The sequence below is a fragment of the Ptychodera flava genome, chromosome 5, assembly GCF_041260155.1.
Source record: "Ptychodera flava strain L36383 chromosome 5, AS_Pfla_20210202, whole genome shotgun sequence".
NCBI classification, from domain to species: Eukaryota; Metazoa; Hemichordata; class Enteropneusta; family Ptychoderidae; genus Ptychodera; species Ptychodera flava.
This window is the reverse complement of record NC_091932.1, coordinates 24,478,871-24,496,304: the sequence shown is the minus strand read 5'-3', so window position 1 is coordinate 24,496,304 and position 17,434 is coordinate 24,478,871. Positions and strand designations below refer to the sequence as shown.

General features: G+C 36.6%; 3 protein-coding genes across 3 annotated transcripts in view; 2 read left to right on the top strand and 1 right to left on the bottom strand.

Annotated features, from left to right (window-relative positions):
* Window positions 1-17,434, bottom strand: part of LOC139133344 (NLR family CARD domain-containing protein 4-like) — a 543,607-nt gene that overhangs the window by 396,853 nt on the left and 129,320 nt on the right. The gene's annotated exons all lie outside the window — the stretch shown is intronic.
* Window positions 1-17,434, top strand: part of LOC139133341 (NLR family CARD domain-containing protein 4-like) — an 87,212-nt gene that overhangs the window by 24,581 nt on the left and 45,197 nt on the right. The gene's annotated exons all lie outside the window — the stretch shown is intronic.
* LOC139132551 (sialate:O-sulfotransferase 1-like) lies at window positions 4,159-12,259 on the top strand. Its single transcript, XM_070698856.1, has 4 exons — window positions 4,159-4,499; window positions 10,298-10,477; window positions 10,764-10,970; window positions 11,466-12,259. The coding sequence occupies exons 1-4, from the start codon at window positions 4,370-4,372 to the stop codon at window positions 11,636-11,638; spliced, it is 690 nt and encodes a 229-aa protein (XP_070554957.1). The 5' UTR covers window positions 4,159-4,369; the 3' UTR covers window positions 11,639-12,259.

Sequence of the window (17,434 nt, the reverse complement as noted above, 5' to 3'; positions counted from 1 at the left end):
TGAATGAATGACGTCATCAATGCAGGCCCGACGAGCAAGAAACCTGTAACAAAATTGAAAGTGAGCCGGCAATATTCCCATCATGCATTCTTCTTCCAAACACATATGTGCATACGTCATCCATCCATGGTACTTAGCTATAGAGAACAGCAAAATAACACATCTACCTCAAAAATCTAACGATAGCAAGAAATTCTATTGCAAAAAAACGTGAAAACTTGTACTCAACGAGTGCATGAAATTTCTGATACACAATGCATCTTGATATCGGATCAGTCCTAAAGTTGCAACAGTACAGATTACCATATTCGACCCGATAAATCGAGATAATTATGTTATTCTTTATCACTTTACAAGCTTAATAGGCTGTCGTTATATCTTTCCAAGAATTTGAAGCCTAGGCCTGATGATGATAAGCGATCAGAATATGTAATCTCTCTCTCTCAAGGGTGAATTTTAGAAAACGTGTACCTTTGAAGGTCCTGGAAGCAATAGCTCTGTACTTGCTAAATTATCTTCACAATTATTCAGAACAACTGATCTAAATTATTGTACACCATTGTTTTAGAAACGTTCGCCGAATCCCTTTTAAATTAAATAGTGCCTTAAGTGTGATACAAGGTGGTTATGGTTTGTTGGTAAAATGTCACTGAATTCTTTCCTTTTTTATCTTATCAGAAGCTTTTACAAGAATCGAGTTACACAACCACCCTTGTATCGTTGGAAAAATTATAACTTTTCCTGAGACTTACGTTTGTAGTCTCCAAACTTGCTGTCTACCCATTGTCGTGACTTAAAATAGAGTTTCAGTTTAAACTACACTTAAAACCTGCCATATCAACGAAAACAATTGTCTCGTGATTGTTTAAAGAAAGCCCTGACTCTATCCTTATCCGTGAAACTTAGAGTCCAAAATATTATCCTATACGTGTCTGGTCTTTTTTCCAATCGCCGCCCAAGATTTATCTGTCAAGCCTGCGCATGCTCTGCATGGTGACATCGAGGCGCCTGTCTTTTTGTCTTTCCTGTAGCCCTTGTACGTCGACTAACCTTTATGGCTATCGTGTTGCCCTTTCTGTCTCAAAGTTAACAGTATGCGGGATATTATCACATCTTAAATATTAAACATTTTCATGCAGTAATTGATTGTAATCGGGAAAAAAATGCAACAGGTTCAGGTGTCGACCTTTACATCTTTGATACATATTGTGGCTGATTAATAACGAAAACATCTAATTTTCAAACAAATATCAACGTGATGTAGGCCGAAACATCTCTATGAAAATTTGAAAAAAAAGATAAAAAATTAGTGGGCATACAATGCAAAATCTAACCTAATTGTCAATTTTTTCAAAGCGGAAAAAATTACAAGAGAGCATATGTAATTAATCGCAAATTTTCGTCTCCAGATCTCGTGTTAACCTTACAATATTTTGGAATATGCAAATTTAAAAGGGGCAAAGGAGGTGTTTCCTCTGTGTATCAAGGCTCATTGATTGCTGAAGACGCAGAAAAGCTTGAACACTGAGACTGGCTCTCAGTCGCTTGACTTTTCACGGCAGCAGTTACTGCCTGGGTAAACGCGTTCACCTCACGATCTACGCAACAGCCTACCACTAACATAACAGTCTGCTTAAGGTTATTCCAAACACTTTATTCTGTTTTAATATTTATTTGCCCAAAGACTTGGAGCAAGACAATGTACTACGTGTCTTCGAATCTGTTTGCATGTTTTGATAAGTATTGTTTCTTTTTTATGCAGAAGGGTACAATGTCATATCATATGAGCTCACTGAAAAACTGGGTCTTCACTTAGAGTCGAAAATTTTGGCACTTTTTATGACGATATAATAGCTGAAAGGAGTGTCCTCTTGGTAGTCGATTCTGTGATCTTGATATCGAACGCTTGAGGGCGCCCGCGTTCGCACGACTTGTATTTGTGAAGAGCAGAAGCAAAATGTACCTTTTGTTCATTGCATAGGAAGTATTACTGCATTAAAAGGGTTTGACAATAATATATTTGTGAGTCATCCGTGCAATATTAGATTTTACATAATCGCCTTCACACTTAAGTTTTGGGGGGTTTTTTATTTGTTTTTTTTTTTTTTAAACTGTGAATTATTAAGCCAAACGTGAAAATGGCTTGAGCATGAAATCTGTAGGATTTGTGTGTTTGAACATTTACGCACGGCTCCTGGACTTGAATTTCGAAGAGGGCCACGTATCACTACTTTTTAAAGCAAGCGGGGGGGGGGGGGAGTACGGGAGTGTACCTGGTAATTCGACCTATCCTTTTCGCACTCAAGACTCAGGAGTTTCCAAAATCAATATAGGTGCCATTGAATGATTTTATCACTGTGTGACCAAAAAGTAGCGAAACTTAGAAAGTTGACGACTGACCGGCTATCTTCTTTCATGATTGAGTTATACCATCAAAGGGAACACGCGTCACTCATGTTCTTGTCATTTGTTGTTGAAACGTGCCTTGTTTAAACTATTTATAAACGGTATAATAATAACTGTGTCTTTTGATGGTATTTTCATTAGAGTTTGTTTTCAGGAAGAGTATATAACATTTTTATGCTTCCATTAAAGTATATATCAATATGAAGTATTTCATTTTACACAATGAAAGGCCTCTATAGTCTAGTACGGTTACAATTTTTGGAGACACCCTGTGTACTTGCCGATCATATGAAAATGTAATCATTGCTGCATATCAAGACTGTTCACCTATCAGACAGATGAGAATCTTTCGAGAATACAACTCGCAGGTCTCTTATTATGGATCGCACAAATTATAACCATACGGCACTGTAACTGATACTGCGTAAATCGTCGGTGAAGCATTCCGATCATAAACAGTAAGAAGCCGCCACCAGCGTGTGTTCAAACCCAAACTGTTCCATAGCCTGGTGTCATAGTAAAATTGAAAATAAAGCATTAAGCCTGAATTCAAAACAATGAAGTAAAAGTTGAATGCTAGAAACGAAACGGTCAACCGCCATAAACCCCCTCTAAACTGTGTCTGTCATCGTTTAACGTCCGCAAATCGTGGTCGGATTGGCGATGCTATATACTCATTTCAACGAGCTGTAGTTGCATAATAGTAGGATTTGCAATAGATAATGTGTGGCAATAACCCCATGTTTCCAACTGGATATCTTGAAAATGGCCATTCCTATCTTTCATGTCCTTCTAAACTACCCTGCAGTAGACTAGCCAACAATAGTTCCGACTCAAAGTTAGTTGAAACATTGCACATACTGCAGACAGTGGATGCTGCTACAGCTGTAATGTTAAATCTCGGTTCTCCATCACGCTTACTGATAGAGGGGCTTGTGTGAATCAAATAGTCAAACACAAACCTGCACACAATGCGCAATGCCACGTCTCGAATATCAGTCACCTTCCCAATGTACTTGACCGGTTTGACCGGTTTTTGTCCAGCAGTGGAGTCCACGTTTTACACTCAACGTTGTTTTACCTTCTTAAGTTTTTTTTTTCCAAACGGATTTTGCTTGTCAAGATCATCAAAGGAAACGAAGAGTTACAGGCACCCTCTCAGCTTTGGGCAATTGGAGATAATTAATATAAATTAAAAGGCCGTGAAATGATAATTTACGAACGAGGAAGAAATAGTAATCGACTTCATATGGTAAAACTACATGTATGCTAGTGACTGCATTGTGTATCCTAGTGCTACACTAGAAACAAATTAGTAATCGTAACAGACATTATTTGAATAATATTTCGCATAAATTAAATATGGCTTACTCTATATGCTCTGAAATTTTTGACATGATACATGTACCTAAAGTGCCAGTAATGAATTTTTTATTTTTGTTGGTTGACAAACAATATTAATTCACCTAGAAAAAATCTTAAGAAGATAAAAACCAGGCTCACCCAACCGACTGCCTGATTATAAATCGGCTTTCAAACCAATCCAGTCGCGAATAAAGCAAATACAGTAGAATCTAAAGGTTCGGTAGCAGTCAATACAATCAGCTTTTTGTTCGCGCCCAAAACATGTATTGATAACAAACAATTCGAGATTTCGATAGTAAGTCACGCGACATTGCATGAGTATAATACGTCAAATGTACAAGGGGCAATGAAAATTGTATGGTATTTCGTATAGATACTGGTCAAACATTACTTTATTTCTATCAATCTACCGGGGACCATTCGCAAACTGTCAAAAGGCTGTACAGTGAGAGCTTACAAAGCATTGGCTACGCGTTACAAGTTTACTGAACGCAGTGCCGGCCTTGACATGATAAGGAATTTGACAGCCTATACGCCATGTTTTCTGAACACTTCATTAGTTTAATGTTGAGCATATTTTTGGAAATTGCTGGGTAACATGGTAAGACGAGACCATGTAATGGCTGGATTGGCTATCATTCTACTCGTGATAGTTATGGTACCACTATTCACGAAATATAACGTCAATACGAAGACCAGGGAGGGGCAGACAGTTAACTGGAATGGTGGTAAGTACGTGAGAGCTTCCGTTACAACTACCTTCAACATTTTTATCATAGCAAAGAAATAATTCATATCGATTGACCTCACCTATGAGACAACGTTTTCTTTAATATTTTGACAATAAAAAATTGTAGTATGTATTTGCTGAATGGTTGGTCTTATTTCACTTTTCCCTGTCCATGAATTAATGTCAGACTAAAAATTGTTCATGACTTGAGGAAAAACCTTGAAAGCACAGGGCCCATTTTCGTGACGTCACAAATGGCGTCTGATATTGCAGAAGAACGTTCGGAGAGACTACGTACAGTTAGGGACTGGACGTAAATTACAAGGGGTGGAGTGGTAGCGGGATTGGAAGTGGGTCGCAAATTCCCATGCCCATGTTTAGGGGAGGATCATATTTTTGTAAAACTACATTTTGGGGAGCGTCATACATTTTTCAGCAAGGGATATTTCCAAATTAAAAAGGCTCCATGTAGGGTCACAGAGTGATAAATTTCCCAAACGAATATATTTACGAATATATTTACGAGTTAGCCATAATCATTTGATGTGATCTGAATTATTCAGTCTAATTTTGATAGTAAAGTAAACCTGGCATAGAACAATCCTTGGTATCTTCAAGCAAAGTTTAAAAGACAGGTTGCATTTGAGTATGTTTGAAAACTAAATAAAAATTATTCAAAAATACAAGTAAAATATCTTGTACACAAACGCACTTGAAGCCATCCTACTATAATCAAGTACATTTATGTTAATTATCCATAATCTATAAATGCAAACAAATTACTGGTTTTATATTAAAAACAAGTTGTTCATACTTTTCTCATATAATACCAAATGGGCAACTGTGTATGATTTTCGATGAAATTCCAAAACTAACTTTGTTGTACACAAAGGTGCTTGTAACCATCCTATTATAATGAAGCATATAATTAATCATACAAGGTCAGTAAATACATAGATATTAATAGTTTTATATTGGAAAAAAATTGTTCTGAGCTTTCTCATAGACTGCCATGTTCAGTGTCAAATTTCTTGTACACACATGCCCCCTTTACCTCCCACTTCAAGCAAAGTACACTAACATGAATCCAATATATTTTAATTTATATCTTTGTACAAAACACTATGCCGGCCACATCTTGGCTTCAAATAGTTGTGCAAAAATGGTAACCCTTCCAAAAGGCATGTGTGAAATTTCATGACCCTTCAAATCTGCTTGATGAAAATTGTAACTCATTACTGAAAAACACCGTTCCTCCCCTGTAATTGCTGTCCAGTCCTTTACACAACTCATTCAGACTTTTATTCATCATAAACTTTTCAAAAAAAATGTGACCCTCCCCTAGGGCACGTTTGTAAAATGTGACCCTCCCCTATTCCTCCGGCCCTGTAGGTTGCCTATTTGATTGATGACAGCATCTTTCTGAACAGTTGCAGTAAGCAGTTGAATCAGACTGACAACTTCAAAATTATGCTCAGAGTTGGTTTCAAAATGTCGCAATCAAATAAATATTATTTATCAAATTTCGACACCATCTTCATGGTATGTCCAGGCATATAAATGAGTGTGAAGACCAAGAAAATTTACTTCTTTTTATTTGAAAAACAAACAACTTCCCTCTGAAGCGAAGAAAAGCGTTACAAAAACAAATGATGTATAGTTTAGTTTATTGCATTCCAAGGCCTCCGCCCATTTGCAAGGAGTTAATTCAAAAAATATACAAATGGTTAACGGAAAAGAAATTGAATTGATTTGACAGGTAAAGAGAAATTACAATTTAGTTTCACTTGAAAGAATTTCTGAGCGAAGCTGAAAAGCTTTGTAAACAATTTACATAACTTAATTAAAGTATTCTCATCTCTTGATCGTAGTAAATGTAGAAATTTACACTTATTTGGATGAATAAGAAATTCTTTTGCAAAATACATTAACCGAAGCTTGTCAAAAACAGGGCATTCTAAGAGGAAATGAAACTCATCCTCGACCTTATTGGATTTACACATTTTACAGATCTCGATTCTTTCATGCTGGCAATACCAGTGTGTCTACCTTCCTCTATTTGTAACGGAAGACAAGAACAACGAAAACAAGCAAACGTTTGAAGTATTTTGAAGTCGACCTTCAAAGACAAATACCTTTCTACTTCTAAGGTGGTCTTAAATTCAATATACGTGCGCATTTTTGGTTTCCTGCTGATGGTTTCCCACCATTTTTGTTTATATACATCTTTAATTCTCAAGTCAAACTCTTGCATGAATCTGTCTTTATCACCAACTTCCTGTGCCAGCCAAACGTATCCAAAGCCATATGAATATAAAATATGCTTCAAGGAGGTCGCCCAGGTTTGCCGTCCCAGTACATCAAGCTTTACAAGCATAGCATACGCTTGACGTGGCAGTCTGTAAGGTGGTAATTCAATTACTCTAAGCCAAAACTTAACACAACGCTTTAAAGTGGAAATAAAAATAGGAAATCTGCCGCATTCAGCAACCACCGCTTCATTTTGTGCACTCGACGGTAGACCCATATATAATCTGCAAAATTTTCTTTGAACTTGCTCTAGTTTTTCATAATACTGATACCCCCATATTTCAGAGGCATAAAGCATGATGGGTAAAATAATTGAATCAAATAACATAAAGTGCGTTTTAAATGGAAATCCCCCCACCTTTTTAGAAGAAATTGACAGAACCTTTGATGCTTTATTCGCCTGATCAGCTAAAGTTGATACCGCTTTGCCCCAGGTGTTTCTGGACGAAATTAAAATTCCTAGATATTTGTAGTAGCTTACAACTTCAATACATTGACCATTTAATACCCATTTTTCTGACCGAGCTCTATGACCACCATTTCTAAATACCATAACTTTGGTCTTATTTAAATTTACATGCATTTCCCATTTACTGCAGAACTGCTCTAAAACAGTAATTAATTTCTGCAAATTTCCAACAGAATCCGCAATAATTGCAACATCGTCTGCGTACAATAATGAAAATAAATTTAACATATCTTGAGTTAGTTGGATACCAAGCCCTCCAGAATTTTTAAGCATGTCATTTAACTCTTCAATGAAAAATGTAAATAAAATAGGGCTCAGCATACAACCCTGTCTTACACCAACTGGACAGTCAAAGTAACCTGAAACTGTTGACCTAGATTTGACGCATGACTTGACACTAGAATACATACATCTTAAAATGTTAAACATCTTACCAGAAAGACCAATGAGTGAAAGTTTATACAAAAGTAAGGAGTGGTTTACAGAATCAAACGCTTTTGAAAAGTCTACAAATAAACAATAGAATTTCCCTCTTTTAACACTGAGATATTTCTGTACAATCGCATGTAAAACAAAAATATGATCAACAGTAGAATGCTGCTTTCGGAAACCAGCTTGGGAGTCAGACCTTACATCATTTTTCTCTGCCCATGATGTCAACCTTTCGTTCAAAATTGACGTGAAAATTTTACCAAACACATTTAAAAGTGAGATACCACGATAATTATTTACGTCATTCTTGTTACCTTTTTTAAACAAAGGGATAATCACACCAATAGCCCAATCTTGTGGGAAATATCCATGTTCGAAAATAAAATTAAACAAAGTATGCAGAAACGGAGCAATTACATGAAAAGAAAACTTAAAAAATTCACTAGGAATACCATCATAGCCTGGGGACTTTGATGATTTCAACTTTTTCAAACTTATCAACATTTCGTCTATTGATATGGGTTTGTTTAAATCATCCATTTCCTGTGCAGCATTTAATGAGATATCTGTATTTTGAGTAACTGTATTTTGAATGGCTTCTTCTACAGTTTGTAAAAAGTCACAATCTATAGATTCATTTCCTTCACACTGCATATACAAGTTTTTGAAATACTGATACCAGTCTTCTAAAGTAATATTATTTGCACTATTATACTGACGATTCATACAGGATTTCAAAATAGACCAAAGATCTGCCTTACCCTCAGTGCAAGCTTTTGCGAGCTTCTCTTTTACAGCATTTTGATAGTAGAGTTTTTTATTTCGACAAGTTTGTTTAAAATCCTTCTTGGCAGCAATAAAATTCCTCAAAGCAATGTCAGAGTTTGTCTTTCTGAACTCTTTCAATTTACAGTACATGTCACGCTTTTTAAAAACACAAGTATTATCAAACCACACTGTTTGTTTACGCTGTTTCGATTTGCTATCAGACACTGGACACTTCATGTTTTCCCCTGCCAATTTCAGTGCTCTAGTGAACATATTAATTGATAAATCAACATTGGGTAGACTGTCAAGAGAATCCTGTAAAAGATCTTTCACTTCATTAGAAGACATACTTTCAAGAAAGCTTTCTCTAAAATTTTCAGACCATTTAAAACGCTCTATATTTCTACCTCCATTTTGATTTTCGACATTTACATCACAATGATTCCTATACCCTGTGTATGACAAATGACATGACAAGGCCATATGGTCAGATTCGGTGCGAGGCAGTACGTTGAAATTCTTTACATTGTGAAATAACTCAGTGGACAAGATGACATAATCATTAACACTAGCACCGGCATACGATATACATGTAAAATTACCATCTTGGTCTCCAGCTGTTCTCCCATTTACAATATGAATGTCGATTCGCTTACATAGGTCAATTAACATTCTACCTGCTGGAGTTATCACTGAATCTTTTGATTGACGGGGTGTGGAAAATGTGTCAGGAATGTAACCCAGATTGTTTAATACAGGTACATGTGCAATTGTGTCATCAATGATGAAATCGTCAAGACATCCTACTCTTGAGTTAAAATCACCCGATAAAATAATATGTTTATCAGGATTGACTGAAGAAAAAGTTAACGAGAAAGTCATCTAACATGTCAATTCTATGGGTAGGATTATGTGGTCAAATATAACAGCATCCGAAATGCAAGTCTTTGTCAAATGAAAAAACATCTTTTGAATTCAAGAAAAATACAATTTTCGACTCTACATTCTACCCTCTTTACTTTATCAATATACTTTTTGACGTAAACTGACACACCACCACTGGGTTCGCCTCTCCGAGAACTTCGAATGGCCGGGAATGAAAACACATTGTAATTTGACAAAAAATCAAAAACATAATCTTTTATACAAACAGTTTCTAAAAGACAAACAATATCGTATTTCTGACAAAGAGATATGATGTAGTTAATCAAGAGAAACCAAAACAGACTAACAAATTAAAAATATGAAATATCATATCACAAACGATGAAAAGTTGATTTCATCAGAAAAATTGAAAGAAATTAAAAACATTTCTGATATCGTTGCCATCTTAATTTCATATTAAACACCTATTACCTATTCATGAGGGCTATAGCGCCCGTTTATTACCAGAGGCGTATTGGGCTACCAGAAACATAACCTTTCCCTCAGGCCGTACGTAGGCCGAGGGGTATAGCGATGCATTTCTGGTAATGCATGGCCACGAGGGGTAATGAGTCCAGCGTGTGCTAGGGCGGAGGGGGCAAAAGATCAGGTGTAACACGCGACACACTTTTGTTGTTGTATGTAACAGTTTTTCAATGTGTTTTGATATTATACACTGCAACAATCCAGTGTGACAAGTTTGCTCAAAATTTAACTGGAGAGTCTCAGAGATATTGGTAGCAAAAATGTCACTTTCAAGTACAATGCTTTTTAGATATTCTGATGCAGTATAACGTGTCACTTGAAAGTGGATAACGGGGAAAACCAGGGATAGAACATATGACCTAAATATTGTTCTTTCTCTGACATCATAAAACTGTCAATTACTTTAGGAGAAGATGATCTGAGCTCAATCAGTTGCCCGGTGCGACTGGCTTCTCCAAATACCTTTCCACTGGTACCGCTGATCAGCCCAGGGGGTGCAGGCAATACATGGACACGCCATCTCATAGAACAAGCCACTGGATTTTACACAGGTTCCGTCTACCATGAAAAGGCACTCTACGAAGGTGGTAGGTTGTTTGTTGTACGACTTGTCAATGATGTGATGCGGTTTTGACATGGTTTTCGATTTAAAAAAAAAAAAAAAACGATTAAATTTTCACCTGATTTCCTTGAATCATGTGTCTCAAATAGTAAATTTCCAAATAACACAGTACAGCTTGGCTAAAAAAAAGCGTTTTAAGAAGAAATTTGAGACAAGATTGCCACAGTAAAGCATAGTCCAGATGAAAATCACTCTGTTTTATTTCGTAAGTACACAGACACCTGCCAAACACTATGTGTATGGTTTTCCAGGGTTTGTTGGTGAGTTTGAAGATTTTTTGGATGGCAACACTCTAACGGTTAAAGTGCATTGTACAGCGTGCATACCGGAAACTTGGGAAGCAGCCATACTTCTGTTGCGTAATCCAATCGACGCCGCGATCTCTGAGAGGAATAGGAGGCGTTCTCGTAATCACGTTGGCAAGGCGACATGGAGAAAACGCTTAGGAACGAACAAAGGTAGAAAACCCCGATAAATTAATCTTACGTCGTCATTGAAGGAACAGGCCACTCAATGAGATATTTATACCATTGAAATTGATCACATTTTTCATATAGAAAAAAATTGATTTATTCTTTTTCTTAATAATTATCAGTAATGCAAATAATTGCTATCATTAATGACTTTTATGGTCACGACAGAGACTTTGTGAAATGAGAGAATGTAACCTCTTGAGCAGAAGTTGAACAGATCTTTAAGTTTCAGAGAGGTTGCAAATCTCCACCAAAATGACGAACACAGGTAAACGTAATGTTTTGCAATATGATGGAATATATCACCCTTTCTTTATGAATACAATTACACTCATTGTGTTTATTCAATTATCGCGTCCTTTTAACCTGTATTGTTTTACAAAAATCTAATATCATGTTTTTTCCAACTGTTATTTTACATTCTCATTGTCCTACTGTTTTGTACTCTAACTTCTTTTGAAATTTTTTCTATTTTTTCAGGCCACTACAGATTATTCATCGAAGCTCGTTTTAAAGAATACGAGAGTATAGTGAAAAACGTTTTGGATCTACATATTCCGACTCTGGTTGTTCATTATGAAAACATTAAAGAAAACAGCATAAAAGAAGTGAAGCGGATAGTCAACTTTTTGAACATGACCATGAATGAGTAGAGAGAATTGTGTGTGAAGAAGAATTCGGAAGGTAATTTTCACCGACACAAGAATGACACCAATACGCCTTACATGACATTTACAGATGAACTGAAATGCGAAGCGTTTGCTTTGATGAAAAGGGTGTCAAGTCTCCTTGTCAGGTACGGACACCAATCCTCGCCATGCCTACAGGATCATTCAGTGTCTGATTGTGATATGATTGTCGAAAGTCTTTTGTCGGTAACACCTTGCATATAGCTACAATCTGTCATTTTTTATTAACACTTTATTGAGCGGCCGAATTACTGTACAGTAATTTTCATCGGGGCTCTTTCGGAAAAAAAAGAAAAGAAAACTACATATCACAGACATGCGTACAAGAGACGGAACTACAGGGAAACATTCCTTCTTATGTAGACTTTCAAGTTACGATTGAAAGTATAAAGAGTAGTACTCTGTCTAATATCTGTAGGTAAAGCATTCCATACTTTAGATCCTCTCAAATGAAACCTACGTTGACTAGATTTTGAAATACACCTTGGTACATAACAATCCTGGCGATATGCAGACCGCGTATTATGGTCATGAACATTGCAGTTGAGAGTAAATAAGCTTGATAAATATTGTGGACAGACACCATTCATACATTTAAACATTAAATTGCAGTAAAGTAAAAAATACGCTGTCTAACTGACATAACATTCAGAGATGAAAATAAATCCTGTGACGGAAAGTCAAAGGGGAGTTCAAAAATGGGGGTTGCTTTATCACGATTTTACAAAAGAAGTGCATCACTCGGTGTCATTCTGCAAAATTATAACTATAGCTTTGCTATCGAAATATTCAGCTACTGGGAAATGACATCAAAAAAGCGAAACGCCGTATTCTCACTACATTTGGCGGTCCACTACTTTTGTCAAATTTATTCACCATTTCTGCAACTCCGTCTTTGTTGCCGACTTTGCGGATTGGCGATGTGGTTTAGAAAGAATGATCATCAAACACACAACACCGACGCTTATTTTTTCAACCTTCCGTTTCTGCAATGGAATGGAATCGAAACCTAAAATAAACCACGATGTTGTTCAGTAATTTCCCAGTTATCCACAAATCTCATCCACATCATAACTTATAGTTTTGAAGAAATCGGAAGCATTTTGAGGGTATCAAGATGTTCCATGTACGACAAATCACCCAACTCCTTATCATATTAAAGGTGTTTTTACTCAGTAGTACCTTAAGTGCGATACATGATGATTTTGTTTTACTGATAAAATGTCACCATATTCTTTTCCTTTATATTTGTCACAAGCTTTCTCAAAGATAACTCCATACAACCGCCCCTGTATTGACCGTTTTCTCCCACGTGGTTACGTAGTAATCTCCAATCGTGCTGTCTGCCTGTTATCGCGACTCGAAATAAAGTTTCAAGTGAAAGTACGTGCACACTAGCATATCAACAAAAACATTGTCCCATGATTGCAATAATGAAAGCAATGCAAACTTGGCGTCCAAAATGTTCTCCTAAGTGTCTATTTTTTTCCTACCACCGCCGAAAAGTACTATGATCCTTCCATCCAGGGCATACTTCGCATAGTGACGAGGCTGATCTAATACTGACTTTCCTCTCGCCCTGGCCATCGATAAACGTTTACGGCCAGCGTGTTGCCCTTTCTGTTTTTGTAGACGTCTTTATAGTAATTTTATATTCGGTGCAATATTTTCAGGTCGTAATTGAAAATACAGTAATAAGAAGAGAAATGACACACTCACTCATCTTTCGATGTCGGCTTCGTTGAATTGTCAAATGGGCTCATAAGCTTACTTGCCTAATATACATCGTATCAGCCACGAATTGTATCATTCAGTTGCATTTTTCATAGTCCTTCGATCGTGGAGGAAATCTGATGTAAATATTCTGTTGAGTCCTTATAAACTCAGGAGGGACTGCTATAGAGGAAAGAATATTGGCTGGGTCGGTCATATCGTGATATATGAAGGTCACATTCTGTACACAATATCGCAGAAGTGCGATTGCGACAGACACCCAGCAACAGTATAGCGCTAGGATAATATGATCGCTTTTTACTCTTCTCTTCGTATTAAATATGCACGTTGCCCGAGAACAATCCATCATACATCAACGATATGCTGGTTCATCACTGCTTACAAATTTGTTGAACGAATTAACAAAACACTTTAAGGAGTAGCTTGTGCCCTACTCACCGCCTGAGGCATGTGAGGGCACTGTTATCAGCAAGCTCCATATTGGTGTCATAACAGCTCGTTGTTAACGGTCAACAAGCTTTTCATGGATTTCGTGCGTTTGGTATCATGTCTCTGAAATTAGGGTAGGATGACTTTTTTATTTGTCTTTTTGTTGGCGGAGACCCATAAAGTACGGTAAAATGTACAGAATTTACTCGAAATTGTTTTTCAAAATGCGAAAATATGTCTTGGTTCGGTAAGTTTTTCTTGTGGGGGTCGGGTTATCGGAAAGACATTTTTGGCATTATAAAATCAATATTACCTTCATAGCTATTTACCGGACAATCCATGGAATGTGCCGTGGTTGTTAATTAGTTTGTTTTAACTACTTTAAAGAATATAAAAAGTCTAGGATATCACTAATAAATGATTTGATAAAAAAATATACAGCTGAACAGAAACATTTCCCCTATATTAGTAATCAAATAGCCGAAACAAGGAAACGTTGAGCCCGTCATACATAAGAGAAAGTGATCGAAATTTTATTCAAGGCTTTTTGCTCACCAAATTTCTGTGTTCGCGGGATTTTTATTAGTTTTCTTCCTTTGTGCTGTTGAACAAATTCTCCAATGTACTTGACCTTTTCATTTTGATAACAAAATTCCTGCACAGAGTATACCGGGAAAAATAATTGCCAAGTCCTTTTTTACTAAAGCGCCTGCGTGAAAAGCCAATTTAAAGCTTAACGGCACAAAACTGAGGAAAGTAGGAAATCCAACTGCACATGAGAGTAAATAGGCTGAGCAAAAGGCCTCGATTGAAATTTCGCTTGGCTAATTTCTCTCGTGTGTGGGAAAATTATTATCACACAGCTATATTCTCGTGTTGAGTTATTGTGACCGTATAGCAGCGAGACACGGGGAAATAGGTAATTGAACAAAAAATGTCGGAGATTTCAGTATCTTACTACTGATTTCAAACTTTTCCAGCTAACAAAAGGTCTATAAAATAAACATAGATGTACTTTTTAAGGTCACAGTAAATCTCTGGACAAGAGAAGCAGTAAAGTGTGAAGCACCATGGAGAGTGATTGTCAAGAAAAGTTACCTGACTTGGTATAGCTTACCTATCGAGATAGAGTTTAGAAATGATGAAATGAAAACTGCCAATATCCTGATTTTTCAAAAGTATTGATATTTCTTTCTTAAAGGGAAACAGTCGTCGGAACTGCGCCTGTGCGATTTCTTGTTTACAAACAATGTATTTCGTGCACGATATCTAGATGCACCTCATCTTCATAGCTGCAACCTTCAAATTAAACGAGAGGTGCAGATTATGAGATTCATGCCCTTTCATTCGGTCGTACGGGTCCTATACGACCATCGAGTGCAGTTCCGACGACTGTATTCCTTTAAATCATCTAAAATACAGTGAGTGCATATTTCAAGTTTCGATCTCCTGAAAAAGTGTTCATTTAAAATCAATATAAATTGAATTAAAATGCCATATAAGACAATGTGAAATCGTGACATTTATACACCGTGTTAATCCTTGTAGCAGAAGAAGTCATATCGGAATTGTTTTCAACAGAGTGGGTTGATCAATAATATCTATGGGTTAAATTCTGTTGATATGATAGAAATGCCTTCAAAATTTTTCATAGCCTATGAAATGACAGTATATTCCACATGTTAGTCTCCACTGAGAGCTCGTGTGCTTATAGTTCCCTAAAATTTAAAATGGACACATAAATAAAATTATGGTGGTATATGCAAATGGTGACACATTTTGTCCTTCAAGCTATCTAATGAGCATTACACTACAGGTGAAGGTAGAAAAGTACAGTAGCAGCTATAAAGAAACAATTTAAGTAGAAATATACCTAGACTGGGAAAATTGCCATAGCATAATGTGAACTTGTCCTTTAGATTCCTCATAAGGTTTATCTACTTTGGACAAAGTTTTTGTAAAGTTTTGCAATGTTTAAATTCTTAACCAGCATTTAAGACATTCGATGAGTTTTGTATTTTTTTCACTTGAATAGCATACTCTGAAGATAGCACTTTCCTAACATTGCAATGATCACTTTCACAGTAGCGGCTATGTCTTGCAATTCTCACGTTTTTAATCTAGAACAAACAGATACAGTACAACAAAGAAAAAGACTAAAATCACGTGATAACCCGATTTCCTTTAGTAACATAATAAAGCCAAATAAAAATCTGTTTCCGGTCACATGCCTACGAAAATTTGAATTCCCAGGTCAGAGGAATTTTTTTTTGTTACCTGAAACCCATAAAATAAAACTTCAAGAATTTACTCAAACTATTTTGAAAAGACGAATAAAAAACCCCAGGTTCGGCTTTTTTTCTTGCTTAGGTCTGGATACCGATACACATATATTTTTATTCGGTCGCACTGCACCCCGTTTTCCTTCTCCCCGGGCTTCCGTCCATTCTGCTCGTTCTCGCAATTGCCCTTGCGAGCAACACATGTAAGATGGGTGAGGGCTTAGAACTCGACAAATCTCTACTATTATAAAGCCAAAACAAACATGTATATTGTGTGGACGGCTGCGCGGGTCGAGCAATCAGATCTCATCTTATGAACATATACTATGGCTTTCTTTCCACTGAAGTATCTCATTTACATAAAAAGTCCATACGGAATATTCGAAGACTATAGCTTGCCTTTAATCTTAAATTTTAAGGTCGTTTGTCTCTGTCGCATAGCTGAACTTCATGACGTACTTCTTGTCACACAGCGGCTCAGTCTCATGTATTGTTTGTTTGTTAACAGAATATAGGTAGAGTAAATGACAGTATAGGCCTACCGGTAGCTGAAATGACGATGCATGTTTGTTGATAAGGCAATAATAGGCAGTGTAATAGTTAGTGCAGAGAGTGTACATAGTTGTTATTGCCTCATTTCAAGCAAACGTATACATCGTATGTTTTAGTCATATTCTTATTTACTCTATCTATACATTCGAAAAAAAATAAAAAAAAATAAAAATGAGAAAACATCAGAGATTGAGCCCCTTTAGTCATACACACCTATGAGCAGATGTACAGTGCGATCACGTCAAAATTTTTGCTAAAGAGCCATACACACAAAGCTTTTATTTGTGAGTATGCTTGAACATGTATAGTCTCGGTTACCTAGATTGAACTTTGGGGCTGTCAACCGGCCGCCCTTGATGAGAGACCAGTAGGCCTAAAGAAGTCTTCAACTAGTTTATCATGTTTTTACTGGATTGCCTGTCTGCATATGTACTATATATTTACGATACGATAGCTTTATTGCCATTATGTACATGGTGCACTAGGATATTGACTTGCGTTTGTCACATAAAAGCAACACAACATCAAATACAACTCAACTTGCTGCAGGTTTGTAACGTTTGGACCGCCCAAATTGCATCTGTGACATTACACTTATGTGCACTCGAAGTTGAATGTGTAAGGTACAGAAATGACGTCGACGTCGACGGAAAACTTAAAGCACTTTAATTATTTGAAATTAAAAGGAAGTGTCAAGCAAGAATTTCGACATTTACAAAAAATTTATACCTTGAATTTGTTTATATGTCACATGTACCACAGT

What these genes read in the sequence shown, in the direction of transcription:
- LOC139132551 (XM_070698856.1), top strand. Translation starts at nt 4,370, where the DNA reads ATGGTAAGACGAGACCATGTAATGGCTGGATTGGCTATCATTCTACTC. An exon ending in AAAGGCACTCTACGAAGGTG is followed by an intron (nt 10,478 to 10,763) that starts GTAGGTTGTTTG and finishes ATGGTTTTCCAG; the next exon opens with GGTTTGTTGGTGAGTTTGAA. An exon ending in ACGCTTAGGAACGAACAAAG is followed by an intron (nt 10,971 to 11,465) that starts GTAGAAAACCCC and finishes CTATTTTTTCAG; the next exon opens with GCCACTACAGATTATTCATC.